The 13,657-nt window shown below is 29.4% G+C and overlaps 3 protein-coding genes across 3 annotated transcripts; all 3 read right to left on the bottom strand.

The window, feature by feature from the left end:
* Positions 1–475: 475 nt before the first annotated feature.
* On the bottom strand, positions 476–3,041 carry LOC127143785 (putative transcription factor bHLH041). Its single transcript, XM_051084914.1, has 4 exons — positions 2,932–3,041; positions 2,335–2,847; positions 1,062–1,460; positions 476–845 (listed from the first exon to the last, which is right to left on the bottom strand). The coding sequence occupies exons 1-4, from the start codon at positions 2,971–2,973 to the stop codon at positions 723–725; spliced, it is 1,077 nt and encodes a 358-aa protein (XP_050940871.1). The 5' UTR covers positions 2,974–3,041; the 3' UTR covers positions 476–722.
* Positions 3,042–3,134: 93 nt separating this feature from the next.
* On the bottom strand, positions 3,135–4,077 carry LOC103498527 (uncharacterized). Its single transcript, XM_051085379.1, has 5 exons — positions 3,948–4,077; positions 3,726–3,863; positions 3,510–3,621; positions 3,413–3,427; positions 3,135–3,161 (listed from the first exon to the last, which is right to left on the bottom strand). The coding sequence occupies exons 1-5, from the start codon at positions 4,061–4,063 to the stop codon at positions 3,135–3,137; spliced, it is 408 nt and encodes a 135-aa protein (XP_050941336.1). The 5' UTR covers positions 4,064–4,077.
* A 5,416-nt stretch (positions 4,078–9,493) lies between these two features.
* On the bottom strand, positions 9,494–13,054 carry LOC103498521 (cytokinin dehydrogenase 3-like). The gene is made up of 5 exons (XM_008461147.3): positions 12,393–13,054; positions 11,811–11,938; positions 10,517–10,792; positions 9,944–10,212; positions 9,494–9,845 (listed from the first exon to the last, which is right to left on the bottom strand). Exons 1-5 carry the CDS (start codon positions 13,000–13,002, stop codon positions 9,554–9,556), a joined length of 1,575 nt encoding a protein of 524 aa, XP_008459369.1. The 5' UTR covers positions 13,003–13,054; the 3' UTR covers positions 9,494–9,553.
* Positions 13,055–13,657: the final 603 nt, after the last annotated feature.

The following is a 13,657-nucleotide window of genomic DNA, read 5'->3' as shown; positions in this document are numbered from 1 at the left end:
ACCATCAGAAGAATTTATATACTTCAATTACTTTGTATAAGCTAGAAAGGTTTACAATAGATCATTAATAATAATATAAGTATAAAGATTCACAACTAAAATTCATCAAGTAGTCTTTATATATATATATATATATATATATATAAATCGAAGAAGAATAAATGGTATGAAAAATGTAAAGAGAAAAAATAGAGCATAATGTTCCTCGTAGAAAAAGAAGGGTTTGGTGGGAACATTTTGAAAATAAGAAAAAGCAAATAATGTGACATCACTCTTTTATGGTATCCTAGAATTCAAACATCTATTATTATTAAATGAAATATTTTCCAAAAAAACAAAAAAAAAAAAAAAAACAAAAAAGAAAATAAGTCTTTTTTAGACAAGTTTAAGAAGATAAAGTAGAATGCATTTGTAAAGAATTTTGAATTCAAGCTCACGAGTGATTGTGTAATACTAAACTTATTTAACTCTTCCTACAATAATTTTGAACTTTAACTCAATTTCCACCTGATCTCATATTTTTGTTCCATTGTCAGCGCCTCCAAATCAGTAATTTTAATTGTATTCCAATTTCCCAGACAGTCCCTTTGATATGGGATCAATATTTGTTTGGAATTTGGATAAACAAAATTTGTAATTGTAATACATGTGTGGGATCCAGCAAAGTTGACTGAGAGAAGGATGAATGTCCGAAAGAATACCAAAGGCTGAAAAGGGTCGAATCATGATGGAGCATGATGAAGAAGTGTGGCCCAAGAATATGATATATGCGTCCCCACGTGTAGTAAGTCGGAGACAATTCTTCTCACTGCTTCCAGGAAGGCCGACTCGTCCCACTCCCCACCCTAAGTAAAGGAATAAGAAAAACAACAATATAAAAGATTCCAATCACTTTTTTCAACCTTTTATCTACTTATTATTATTATTATTGTATAATTTTAAAAGTATTTCCAACATTTTTTTTAGTTTTCAAGAGCTTTAGTTTAATATAATAAACTTAATTGACATCTAAACAAAAATAAATGAATAAAACCTTGAAAAGGAAAGGAAATGAAGCAAACCTGAAGGCTAAACCTGAAGCCGAGGCGGGTAAGAGGAGAAGGAGAGGTCGTATGGTTAGCATGAAATGACAAGACTACCCTGACATTGACAATCGTCTTCAAGAATTGAAGCACGCGAATTGCGATATCCGTCATTAACGGACCCATATCGCCTCTAACGATTATTTCCAAATCTATGACGATCTCGTCCGTTGATCCCGGCGACGGCGGCGCGTAGGAAACCTTAACGGTAAAGGGTTCGTTAAGGGATGAAGTGGGAGTGGTTGATTGGTGGTGTGTTGCAATATGAAGATCCTGAGCTTGTAGAAGGATGTGGTTTCTATGGCTAAGTTCTGAAACTTGTGCTTTCAATTTGGTCAAGTATTCTCTTGTTGTTGCCAACACTGATGCTTTATCTTTCTACGTACGTAAATATATTCATTAACCAAATAATAATAACAACATAAATATAATATGCATTCAAAAAATACTATATTGATCAAAGAGAATGATCAAAACACAATCAATCTTATTCTACAAAATTGAAATTAATTTGACAGTTTTATATTATTCTACACATATATAACTCAATTTTATACCTTATAGCTAGGTTGGATACTCATTCATATCAATGTTGAATATTAATGAAGTCTGACTAGATACATGTTTTGATCTATTTGATATAGATATTGTTAAGGTTCAAATATCTCAATTAGACACAAACTTGATAGATATTTGCTTAAGATATTGTTTGATAATTAATTGGAGTACTTTTGTAAACTATGCTTGTGTTATTTCAATTTCATTAGTTTTTCAGTTAACTTCTTTAACTAAACACTTGAGTTCTGAATCTAATCATATAAAAAGAACTGTCTTTTAGTTTTCAAAATTTGATTTATAGTTCTTTTTAAAATGTACATTACTACTAAGCAAAGCAAAAAGAAATAAATAAGCTGAAGTTTAGTGTTTATAAGCTTAAGTTTTTTTTTTTTAAAGAAAACCAAAAACCCCATCATACAATGCCATGATATAGATTAATTTCTTTTTTTCTTTTTAATTCTTTGAAAGTAAGCATATATAAACACTAGCTAGTTCCACTTATACTACTGATCTTAATTTTGGGTCATAAAATCCAAGCCAACAACTAAAAGAATAATAGTTTTTTACTCAAGAATTAATTTAGCTCAAAATCAAAATATTTACTATAAAAAACGAGATGAAAAACTTAAATAAAAACATAATAATTGTAAAAAGAAAAAGAAAAAAAAAGGGAAGGATTTAGTGAGACACTAACCTTAGTTTGAGGTGGAAGAATAGATCTCAAAGCAAGAAAACTTTCATTGAGTTTTTCTCTCCTTCTCCTCTCCGCTATCATATGAATCAATTGAGCCGACGCTGGCCGCTTGGCCGCCTCTATTATTATTCTCTCTTCAATCCTCCTTTTCTTAAACTTTCTATAAAACACTAACCCTTTTTTCATCAAACTTTCCCTTTTCCGATTCTCGTCCGCCATCGCCACCTCCACCGCCGGCTTCTTCACATTATATTCCTCAAAAGCACTTCCTCTCGAACCTCCCGACAACGACGAACCCGGTGGCAGCGGAAGCAATGGTATCGTAGAAAGATCGTTGTAAAATAGTAATGAAGGGATTTCTGGGGTTTCTTCAATGGATGGAGATTTGGGAGAAAGGGAAGATTGAATATTGGGCGGAAGTTTAGAAGAAGAAGCCATTATTATTGATGAAACTTCATCCCAAGCAGGAAATAGTATTCCATTTGTTTGTTTCATCTCCTCTACCATTTTTACCTGAAATTTTTTATTTTATTTCTTTTTTAACTTTCCTTTCATTAACCCTAATATTTGATAAAGAAATTTAATTTTAGGTTTTACCTGTGAGAAGCCAAGTTCTATTTCTCCATTGCTGCTCCCCATGAAAACAACGCTCTGACATGCATTATTAATAATTAGAGGTTAATATAGTCTCTTTTAGCAAAGTTGTTATTACACACACACACACACACACACATATGTATATATATATATATATATATGTATGTATATAACTTGTATCGATAATTAATCAACCAAAAAGATTAGTGAGACTTCGAGGCCACATTTCTCTACACCATATGAAGCTATATAATTAGTAATAAATCACAATAAGTTTTAGATATTATTTCATTTTTGGATTTTAAAACTAATTTTCGACAGTTTAAGAGGAAATGACGAATCATACAAAACACTAGCTAGAGAGTCTTAATTGAATTAATTATGGGCCGATGATCCTATGTGATCTAAGTGAGAAAGTTCATAGTTTGAGATAAGATAAATTCATGTATATATTCGAAATTAGTTAACAACAACAAGTTACCTTAATCCCAGCTGCCTGCGAGAAAAAAAAATTAAGAAATTAAAAAAAGATTATGATGTATATATTTTAGCATAAAATAAAGTTAATACACACTTACAGCATAAAACTGGGTTTGGATTTGAGAGGAGGAGTGGGTTAGAAGCACAGATTCCTGAACCTCTAAAAATGAAATGTTGTTCTTGAAAGCATGACCAGGGACAAGGCTCAGGCTGTATTAATTAAGTGAGTTCATAATGTAAAGTCTTTCAATTAATCAAACAATTCCAGTAATTTTCTTTTCTAAGAGTACAGAAAATAAAAAATTAAAACTTACTTATTTTCAAGATTAAATATCAGTTGTGTATAGTCATTGAACAGCCTTCGTTGGCAACTTCCTAAAGAACTGCTGGGTTGTTTCTTCTGATCATCATCTTCATCCTCCCGAAACAACCCATGAAGATTCATTAAACAACTAAAAACATAAAACATAAAGTTAATATTATAAATTTTCCAATAAATAATTGGGAAATAAAAAGGAAAGTGAAAAAAATAATACTTGGAAGGATGGGGTAAATAAGACCAAAGGCAAACGTAAGTGGAACGAACAGATTGCATAATGGAATGCAAGAAGGAGGCTCGAGCATCCTGATTGAAGGAAAATACAATTTCCATATACACATAAAAATTGATTAATTATTTCAATTCATTAAAAGGAAGAGGAAATGATGGAAGAAATTTAAGGGAAGTTGAAAATAAGGAATAAGACAGAGAAAGAGAGAACAAATTAAAAAGTAAGTAAGAAGCTGGAAAAACACGAAGCTCAGCAGCCACAGAAAATTAAAACAATGTATATATTATATCACCCACTTTTCTTGTTTTAAGTTATTTAATTTATAAGTCCATCAAATTTTGAAGTTTGTGTTTCTTAAATTAATTAACATGTCGTTTTTCAATTTTATGTTAAATATAGGTTCCTCGAAGTGGCATTTATTTAAAAAATTTGAAATTTTAATGGTCTATTTAAAATAAATTTGAGTTTTTATATTCAAGTTAGAATCTAAACCTAGGTTAATGACTTATTGAATATAAAATTGAAAATTTAAAAGACTCAATCATTTAATCATTTTAAATTTATGGAACAAAATTAATGAACCAATAAACTTTGTAATTTAACCATAAATATGTGAACTATATCATACAATAATTCTATTAATTCCAACTATCTCGTTAAATAATTTGTGTATAAGTAATTTTGTCGTATGATTTCACTCTAAAATTTATAATTTATCGAATTATTATTCTTTCGTTTAAATAAATATTACCATCCTAACTTAAAATTTCAAAAGGGTTATGACTTAATCCCCTCATAAATTTTGACTCTCCCTTTTTTTTAAATTGATAACATAGTTATTCTCCCTTGATAAACGGTTAGTTTATGCACTAGGAAATCTTTTTTTTCTTTTTTTGTTTTAATTGTTGAAAGTCACGAGTTTAGGAATATTTTTACATTATTTTCTCTGTGTTTAATAAATTAATGAGTAAAATAGGGAAAATATAATTAAAAGTTTAAAGTAGAAGACTTGTTTGTTGATAAAATTAAAATTTGATTTGAAGTCGAAGGTGATATAAGAAGAACTTGTTGAGAGGTCAAATTTGAGTTATTCCTTTTATTTCAATATATTAATTTTCTTTGTAAAGATATAAAAAAAAAAGTATGAAAATGATGGGGAAGAAAAGTAGTTTGGTGAGGGTGGTCAAAGTCCACATTCGCGAGGGTTTGAAATGTAGGGTCCATTCATACATTTAACCATTTTTCCCCTTTCTCCCTCTTCTCTTTGCTTCTTTAAAGGGCACCTCCTCTTTTTCTTTTCTTTTTTATAAATCATCCTAAATACCAAATTCAACTTAATTCAACTCTTATGTTTAATTATGTCTTTCCACCTTTCAATTATTAAAATATAACAAGTCTCTACCAATTTTAAATTAATATTTATGATCATATAAAAAAAATTATATTAGTATTTTAATTTTATTTGCATAACCCAAAATGTTTTTTAATTTCAAAATACTGGATTAAATGTTTGGACAGACTTAATATGATATAATGTGATTATTAATGGTATACTTCTAGAAAGGATTGCACTGATCTAAGCCAAACAAAATTTTAATTTTAATTTTATTTCTAACTTCGCAGTGTGAATAGATATCGTCATCATGCGCTAGCGTATCATGTTGTGCAAAAACCTTTTGAGGGTCAAGGTTTTTAATCTTTGATGCTTCTTATTCTGAGTGGTTTACGTTAATTATGTCTTGTAATGCTTGTTCTAAAAATTAATAAAAATAGTACAATGGAAATAAAATATAGAAATAACACAATTTATATCATGTTCTTGAAATCTATGAGTAACAAATTATGTAAGTGATATAAAGTATCAACGGTAAAATAGATTTTGTTATATATGCAATTTTTGTAAAAAAGATTGAGAGAAGGAAATTAATATATTCTTGATTCTTATTAATTATATTTGCAAAGGGACCTTAAGTTATCACACTGCACGACACGAAACAAAGGATATGGATGGGCCATGGCGCTATATTAAAAGCCCATTTGGTTGAGAGGCTGGACATTCTATTCAAGAAAATGGGCTGGACGGAATCACAAGGCCCATAAACATTATTTAGCCCGTGTTTACATGGGCCCCGGCCACACTCTCTACACGATGAAATTTTGATATCTAAACTATATTTATAAATTTGTATCTAACTGTGATTTTGATGAACTCTAAATGCTTAAAGGAAACATTAGTTATTAAAATTAAATTAAAATTTTGCATGGCTTATGAAATCTTAAATTGGAAAATTTGTTTGCTGGTAGATCATAATTTTTTTTTTCTTTTTCATTTAAAAACGAGACTTTAAGGGCCCGTTTGGTAACGTTCTTGTTCCCTGTTTCTTGTTTCTGTTTCCATTTTTTAAGAAACGGAGGTGTTTGATAACGTTCCTTGTTTCTCGTTCTCAAAAAAAGTAGAAACGTTTCTCATTTTATAAGGAATTATTGGGAACCAAAAAAAGTAGTTTCTTCTGTTCTGTTTCTCAATTGGTTCTATTGGTTTTCTTTTTCTCAATTTATTTCTATTTGTTTCGTTTTCCTTTTTCTCAATTATTTTTATTTTTTTCCTTTCATTTTTTTCAATTATTTTTATTGGCTTTTTTTTTTCTTTTTCTCAATTATTTTTATTGGTTTCCTTTTCATTTTTCTCAATTATTTTTATTTCTTTTCTTTTCCTTTTTCTCAATTATTTTTATTGGTTCATTTTTCTTTTTTCAATTATTTTTATTGGTTTACTTTTCCTCTTCTCCAAATAATCATTCCTCTTCCTCTTTCACTCATCGTTTTTCTCTGCACACTGTCTTCCTCTTCATCTCTCATCGTCTTCCTCGACAACCCGAACTCTTCCTCTTCGTCGGATCCATAGTTTTTTTCTGATTGTTCCTCTTCGTCGGATCCATAGTTTTCATCTTCCTCTTTGTGTAAATCTGGATTTTTCTCTAAAGCATCATAGGTTAAGAGTTAAAGGTTAAATTTTGTTTTGTTTCTTTCAATTCTGAATATTGAAGACATAATAACTTACTTTAAAATTAATATTAAATTCTAGATGTCACGAAATAACGATGAGATTATCGAAATTGATGGATTAAAAAGAGAAATTGCCTGAGTAAGAGATGATATTGCCAATCAAATTTGGCAACATTTGAAGGATAAATATAATTTTATGTTTATGTTATTATTTTTATTTGTGCATTGATACTTCTTCGTATTAAATGAATAAACTTTTGATAATTTTATTTGTTATGTTTGATGGATAGACCTATATTTTTGTTAATGTTTAATTGAAGTAGATGTGAAAAATAAAAAATAAATCTATATGAAAATTAATAAACAAGAAACAGTTATCAAACACATTTTTTGTTTCTGTTTTTTTTTTCAAGAAACAAGAAATAGAAACAGTTATCAAACGCATTACTGTTTCTTGTTCTAAAAAAAGAAGAAACAGGAAACAGGGAACAAGGAACAAGAAACAAGAAACAGAGAATAGGAACGTTACCAAACGGGCCCTAAAAGACTAATTTTGAGATATTAAGGACATAATACACTCCCAAACTTATAAGTTCAACCGTAAATTTTTTCGATAAACCACTAATAAAATTTTATCATTAGTGTTGAATAAATAAAAGGGAGTAGATCTCTGATTTGATGATTGAACTAAAAAGACACCATAAATAATTAAGAAAAATTGAAATTTGGAGAGAGAAAGTTAATAGGACCATGAAATTTAATTGATAAAGGCTTTTTCCCAAGATGAAATTTTGTTTTCATATCATTGGTTTAATTTTCAAACTATCCATCGGACATTTTGTCTTACCAACAAGATGTTAGCATCAAAGTCCTGAAGTGTGTCGGCAAAGGTTATTTTTATTTACTTTATAATTATTTGTGTAAAACTACTAACCCTAATTTGCATGATCCATGTTGGTCCTCGTCAAACCCCCACGTAACATGTTTTCGGTTATCTTTGATAACGCTTTGTTTCTCAAAACTTTATCATTATAAACGACAGTATTGTTAACAAGGCTTTATCGTTGTTATTCATGTTTGTCCATGTAGTACATGAGAATTGTCCTTTGATCACTCGTGGACCAAATTACTTAGCTTGATTTTGTGGCTTGGGTGCAAACTGAACTAAAATTAATTTTAAAATGAAATAAAGATATACTTTTACGTTGCCTTTTCTTCTTCTTCTTCTTATTGTAGAACAGTAGTTAGTTACATTTATATTCAAAAAGTTCATTGTTGTTTCACTTTTTGGCTTTGAAAATGGTATGATTAATATGGGTAATTACAGCCTGCCCAATTTTAATTTTATTGCCCTTTTTTCTTCTTCTCTTTTTATATATAAACAAAAAGAATTTTTTAATAAAAAAAAACACATCATCAAAGCACAGCTAATTCGACATATTAACTTTCATATTCAAAACGTTTATTTCGATTTCAAATCATTTAAGATCTTTACTGATTTGACAAGAAACAACCATCTTTTTTTCACAAAATTAATTTCAAACCCATTTACCAATAATTCCTGTTTGAAAGTTGAGTTTTTTTTGTAAAGTTTAAAGTGTAATTCCCAAAATTTCTACCAAGTTTCATAGTTTATATTAAATATAACATCTTTCGTTTTTTATTATAGATTTAGTAATATTATATTGTCATTCATAAGGTTATATTATTGAGAGGTGGCTATTTTTGTAATGATATAATAGTGATTTTGAGATTTTCTTTCGTTGTAATTCTTGTTTCTTGATCTTCTAAAAGAAACATGATGTTTTATCCGAAGTATAATTTAGTATATGCCAAATAAGGTTTTCAAATTTAAAACATTTAAGTACTATCTCAACTAAATTGTATGTCTAGTAGAAAAAAGAAAAAAAAAGAAAAAGAAAAAAAGAAAGCTTTGATCTAAGATTATCTTTAAGAACTTCTAATTAAGTTTGATTTCTTGTACTTATTATATATCCATACAACTTTTTATTTGGTGAGTAATAATAGATGGTTGACTCATTTAATCATTTTTTCTTAAATTTGCAAGCCTACAATAACCATAAAATTGAAAACCTTGAATGTCCTATATATTATTAGACACAAAATTCTATTTGATGCCTAATATTTCTGACTTCTTTGAAGTTTGATTCACACATAATTTAAACACATTTATTAGCATAGGATTGGTGTAAACTACGCATAGCATTGTGCTACAAAATTACTTCACTAAAAGGTCAAAGAAAGGCATTATATATATATATATATATATATATGAATTATGAATAACTCAATATTTAACAGAATAAAGTACTTTTTTAGGGCAAAATTCCAACTTTTCAATCTCAAAATGAAGCGTACATATCTTAATCAAACTTTACCAAAATTATAAATTTAGGACTGGATAGATACAATAATGCCATAAATATATTATAACAGTTTAATTTAACCTTAACAAAAAACCTAATTTATATATATATATATTTTTAATCTTGACTAGATATATATATTTTTTCTTACACTGAGAAGAAAATAATACTGATAATAGTAATAATAAGAGATAAATTTCAAGAATTGAAGATTTTTTGTCCTGGAGAGAGAATATTTTTAGGGTCAAACTTGAATTTGTTGTGTTGGAAATTTGTCCATTTGGAACCAAAATGTTGGATCCATTGTGTTTGCGTTTTGTAATGAGGGAGATATTGTTTGATTTCAATTCCTGATTTCCCACAGTATTCTAATATCTCTTCATTTTGTTCTTCGAACTTCTTCCAATCATCAAATCCACTTGAATTCAAGAACCCTATTGTATAGAACACTTCTTCATCTGGTATTACTGTTGAGTTTCTTTCATCCCATCTGCCATTTAAATATATAATCATACCCAATCAATTAATTTAATATTAATATTACTTTTATGCTATATAAGAAATATCATACTATATCAAATAACTTACTTCGATCGGTTCATTGGATATATCAAGATAGGCCCCTTGGTTATATTTCGTCTTAATACTATGTCTTTGAAGACACCCGAGTTGAAATCCATAATACGAGATCTCGGTACGAATAGATTCAACCATGGATGAGGAACGTCCCATAGTCCTTTAGATTGAAGCTTCAACTCTCCAGTTCTAACCCTGTTTAGAAATTCAACGTATGTTACATCTTTCTCGAACTTAAACCCGCTCTCGTAATCTAAGCCTTGTAGTAATACTTCAAGGTCCTACAATACAACATAGAAAAAAATACAAATAAACATAAGTCATATAGTCATAAATAAATAAATACGTCTATGTATTTAATTATTTAGCTTTTTTCACCTGTCAAAATTAAGTATGAACTCAAACTTATTTTCATATTTCGACTACGATGGTATATTATTTATAATATTATTCATATAAATAGTCCGCAAAGATTAAGTTTTTATAAAACATGTTAAATTTATTCAAACCTTTTGTTTAATGAAAAAGTGATTTGTGGATGATTAAATTTTTTGAATCAATATGCGTAGATGTAGTAGTAACTACCTTATCTACAGTAGATTGAGTATGATGATCATAGTATTTAACAACTTCAAGGCAATAAATAATAGAGTTCTGATTGGCCAAAGAGATGATTCTAGAATGATCAGATGGTGGAAAGAACGAGGAGCGCCAATTATCTGGTTTGTTGTGGTGCAGTAGAACTAAACCCTCCAAATAATCCAGGGCATTCATTTGTTTCCTTCCATTCAATGAAATCAAATGCTCTTGATCTTTAGTGAATGCGGCAAAGTTAGTATACAACATTCGTACCCATTTAACCTAAAAAGCAAATTAAAATAAAAAGAAAAATTAGTGAAATATGTTTTATGTTTCACATTCATATATAGGTGCAAGCACATTGTATGCATGTATAAATGATAATAGTGATGGTGATAAATTAGAGGTCAAAGCATGGGGTTAAGAAAAGGTTAAAACGTACAAATTAAGAATTAATTCGGGATTTGTCTGTATTAGAAATACGACATCGTTTATGGTGGTTGGAAGTGACAGAAACACTCACAAACAAAGACAAGGATATGTAAGGTTGTTTGGAAGCTTTCATTGGACAAAATCCACAGATACTTCCACACTTCCAATCAAAAGTCAAACTATATGTATTACAAATATATATATTATATTCTTTATTGCCAAATTCAAAAATAAGAAAACCTAACAAGAACTTCCAAAACATAAATGAGAAAACAACATACATTACACATGGCCTGAAAATTCTCTACCTCAGTAGTAATTCCAACAACAAATAAGTTTCCTATTTCAAACTTTGAAATACCTTGTTCTTTTATCTCGTTAGAAATCAATTTAAATCTTATTTGATAACGATATGTTGTGATATTTACTTTATTTACAGTTTTGACTCTAGAACAACAATACAAGAATTCTTTAATCCTACAAATGTCTTTATTCTGTACTATGAATACTTGTCTCTTATAAATTGTTCTTCTTAAATTTCATGAACATAGTGATCATAAGATATGTAAGTTTATTACTTAGTATTTATGCTTTTCAACTTATCTTTATATGGGTTAAGAGAAGAACGAAGTCTAATTCCTTTTAGTTTATTTTAAAACAAAAGAGAAAGCTTCAAAAGTTTACTTTTTCTAGTTATGGAAACTTGTGAGGGTTTTTCTAAAAATTTGTTAAAAGTAGAATATAAATTATGAAATTATGATATACAAATAGGGTATATGTCTGTCAATTTTCAGCTTAAGTTTATATGTAATAATGATTATTAGAGTTATAAACAAGATTTAAAAAAAGAAAAAAAGAAAAAGAATACCCTAATTGGAGCAGGTTCCAAAGCAATTCTTGCCCGAGCAATAATTCCAAATTGACCCAACCCTCCAAGAACGGCATGGAAAAGCTCACAATTTTTTTTGGGAGAGCAAGTCATCATATTCCCTTTCCCTACAAAATTCAAACAATTCCAAACAAAATTTATTATAATTAAAATCCCATAAAATTAATTGCATGCACGAAATGCAACCCAATAATAAATTATTAACAATAATAATACAAATGTCCACTGGAAACACCTGGTTTGAAAAAAAAAACAGGTTTGAAAAAAAAAACACACACACACACACATATTATTTTATTTTATTTTTATTGCCATAACTAAAATTTAGGTTTCAAAGTAAGGGACCACCCAGTAAGGAACATCTTTAATTTCTCACATCATTTAATGTTTTGTAGAAAAATGTCTGTACTAAAACTAAACTTGTCGTGTTTAATAATAAAAGTATATATAATGTGAACAAAAAGAAAAGAAAAAAAAAAAGATTTCATTCTAATTTTTATAATTATAAAGTTTTAATAATAATATAAACTAAGTTTACTAAATTACATATAATTTCCGTACCAGTGACGACATCCATCTCCACCACGTTGCTGACCTGTGGACCGTACCGAAAACTCTGCCCGCTGATTCCTGCATTTGACAACGTCCCTCCCACTGTGATATACAAATAATCTGTCCACGAAACCGGCGTCATCCCATATCCCAACGTCTCATTCAACACGTCAATCCACAGCTGTTCCCCTCCCACATCCACGTAAAATTCCCCCGTCGTCCACCGCCTACACGACACGACAATTCCCGGGGTTTTCCGATTCCGCCGCAGTGCCGACATGTCGATAACGACGCCGTTTTTGGCCATTGCCTGACCTCGTACGGAATGTCCTTGTCCTCTTGCGGCGATTTGAAAAGGGATGGGGTTGTTATAGGCATAAGAGATTAATTGAACGATGTCGTTTATCGATGATGGTTGAAGAACCGCGGCTGGGGTTTCTTTAACCATGTTCCCGTAATCCGAAGAGGCTAAGGTTAATGTTTCGGGGTCGTTTAGGAGGTTGTTTGGTCGTTGGTTTAAGGTTGTAGTCCATGCCTTGGATTTGTTTATGCTTGATTTTAATCGGCTTATGAAAAAAGTGATTATGAAATAAGCTGGAACTGGAAGGTTTTCATTCATCTTTGGATTTCTCTCTCAATAATTCGAAAAATTAAGATGAAGATGAAGAAGAAGAAGAGAGAGTAATGGCTTTCTGCGTTTGTTGGTAGGAAATCGGTGAGTTTCTAAGGGAATATTTATAGAGATTTCGAGTCAATGCAACGACAAAATACTTTACTAAATTCAACGCTATACTTTATTTCTTTATTTTAATCTATTAATTTATCCCAACATTCCAATAATTTCCCTTTTCAATACGTCAATGTTTCATTCAACTTCTCACCTAATCACTTTCTGATTTTTAACTTCAATTTAATCATTTTACTTATCATTTTAGATATGTAGACCTTTAACATAAAAACGAAACGTTAATTACTTAGTCTTAGTCGCCTTTTGAGTCCTCGATCAAATATAAATATTAATTATTTTTTTTTTAATTTTGTATGTTAATTGATGTTGAGAATATTATAAGTACAACCGTTTTATGTTAATAAAGGTCGAGAAAGTTGGAAGTTTTAAATGTTTTTAAAAGAAATCTATACCTTTAACATTTTCGAGTAGAAAAACATTTAAATTTAGAAGTGCTAATAAATTTTTTTCTTTTATATGCTCTTGTGTTGAGAGGTAGGAAATAGGTCCGATTGATATACAAAAACTTTAAAAGAGTGAGAGCTTG

Source organism: Cucumis melo, chromosome 5 (genome assembly GCF_025177605.1).
Source record: "Cucumis melo cultivar AY chromosome 5, USDA_Cmelo_AY_1.0, whole genome shotgun sequence".
In the NCBI taxonomy this organism is placed as follows: domain Eukaryota; kingdom Viridiplantae; phylum Streptophyta; class Magnoliopsida; order Cucurbitales; family Cucurbitaceae; genus Cucumis; species Cucumis melo.
Note: the sequence above shows the minus strand (reverse complement) of the source record. Positions and strands in the feature narration are given on the sequence as shown.

Bases quoted from the DNA above. Each gene is read 5' to 3' on its own strand.
- LOC103498527 (XM_051085379.1), bottom strand. From the start codon at position 4,063: ATGGAAATTGTATTTTCCTTCAATCAGGATGCTCGAGCCTCCTTCTTG. The intron at 3,864-3,947 runs GTATTATTTTTT...TTATGTTTTTAG, and splicing joins TATTTACCCCATCCTTCCAA to TTGTTTAATGAATCTTCATG. The intron at 3,622-3,725 runs GTAAGTTTTAAT...TAATTAATACAG, and splicing joins ATATTTAATCTTGAAAATAA to CCTGAGCCTTGTCCCTGGTC.
- LOC127143785 (XM_051084914.1), bottom strand. From the start codon at position 2,973: ATGGGGAGCAGCAATGGAGAAATAGAACTTGGCTTCTCACAG. The intron at 2,848-2,931 runs GTAAAACCTAAA...AAAAAATTTCAG, and splicing joins TAGAACTTGGCTTCTCACAG to GTAAAAATGGTAGAGGAGAT. The intron at 846-1,061 runs GTTTGCTTCATT...TCCTTTACTTAG, and splicing joins GCTTCAGGTTTAGCCTTCAG to GGTGGGGAGTGGGACGAGTC.
- LOC103498521 (XM_008461147.3), bottom strand. From the start codon at position 13,002: ATGAATGAAAACCTTCCAGTTCCAGCTTATTTCATAATCACTTTTTTC. The intron at 11,939-12,392 runs GTACGGAAATTA...TGAATTTTGTAG, and splicing joins GGAGATGGATGTCGTCACTG to GGAAAGGGAATATGATGACT. The intron at 10,213-10,516 runs GTAGTTACTACT...GTTGTATTGTAG, and splicing joins CTCAATCTACTGTAGATAAG to GACCTTGAAGTATTACTACA.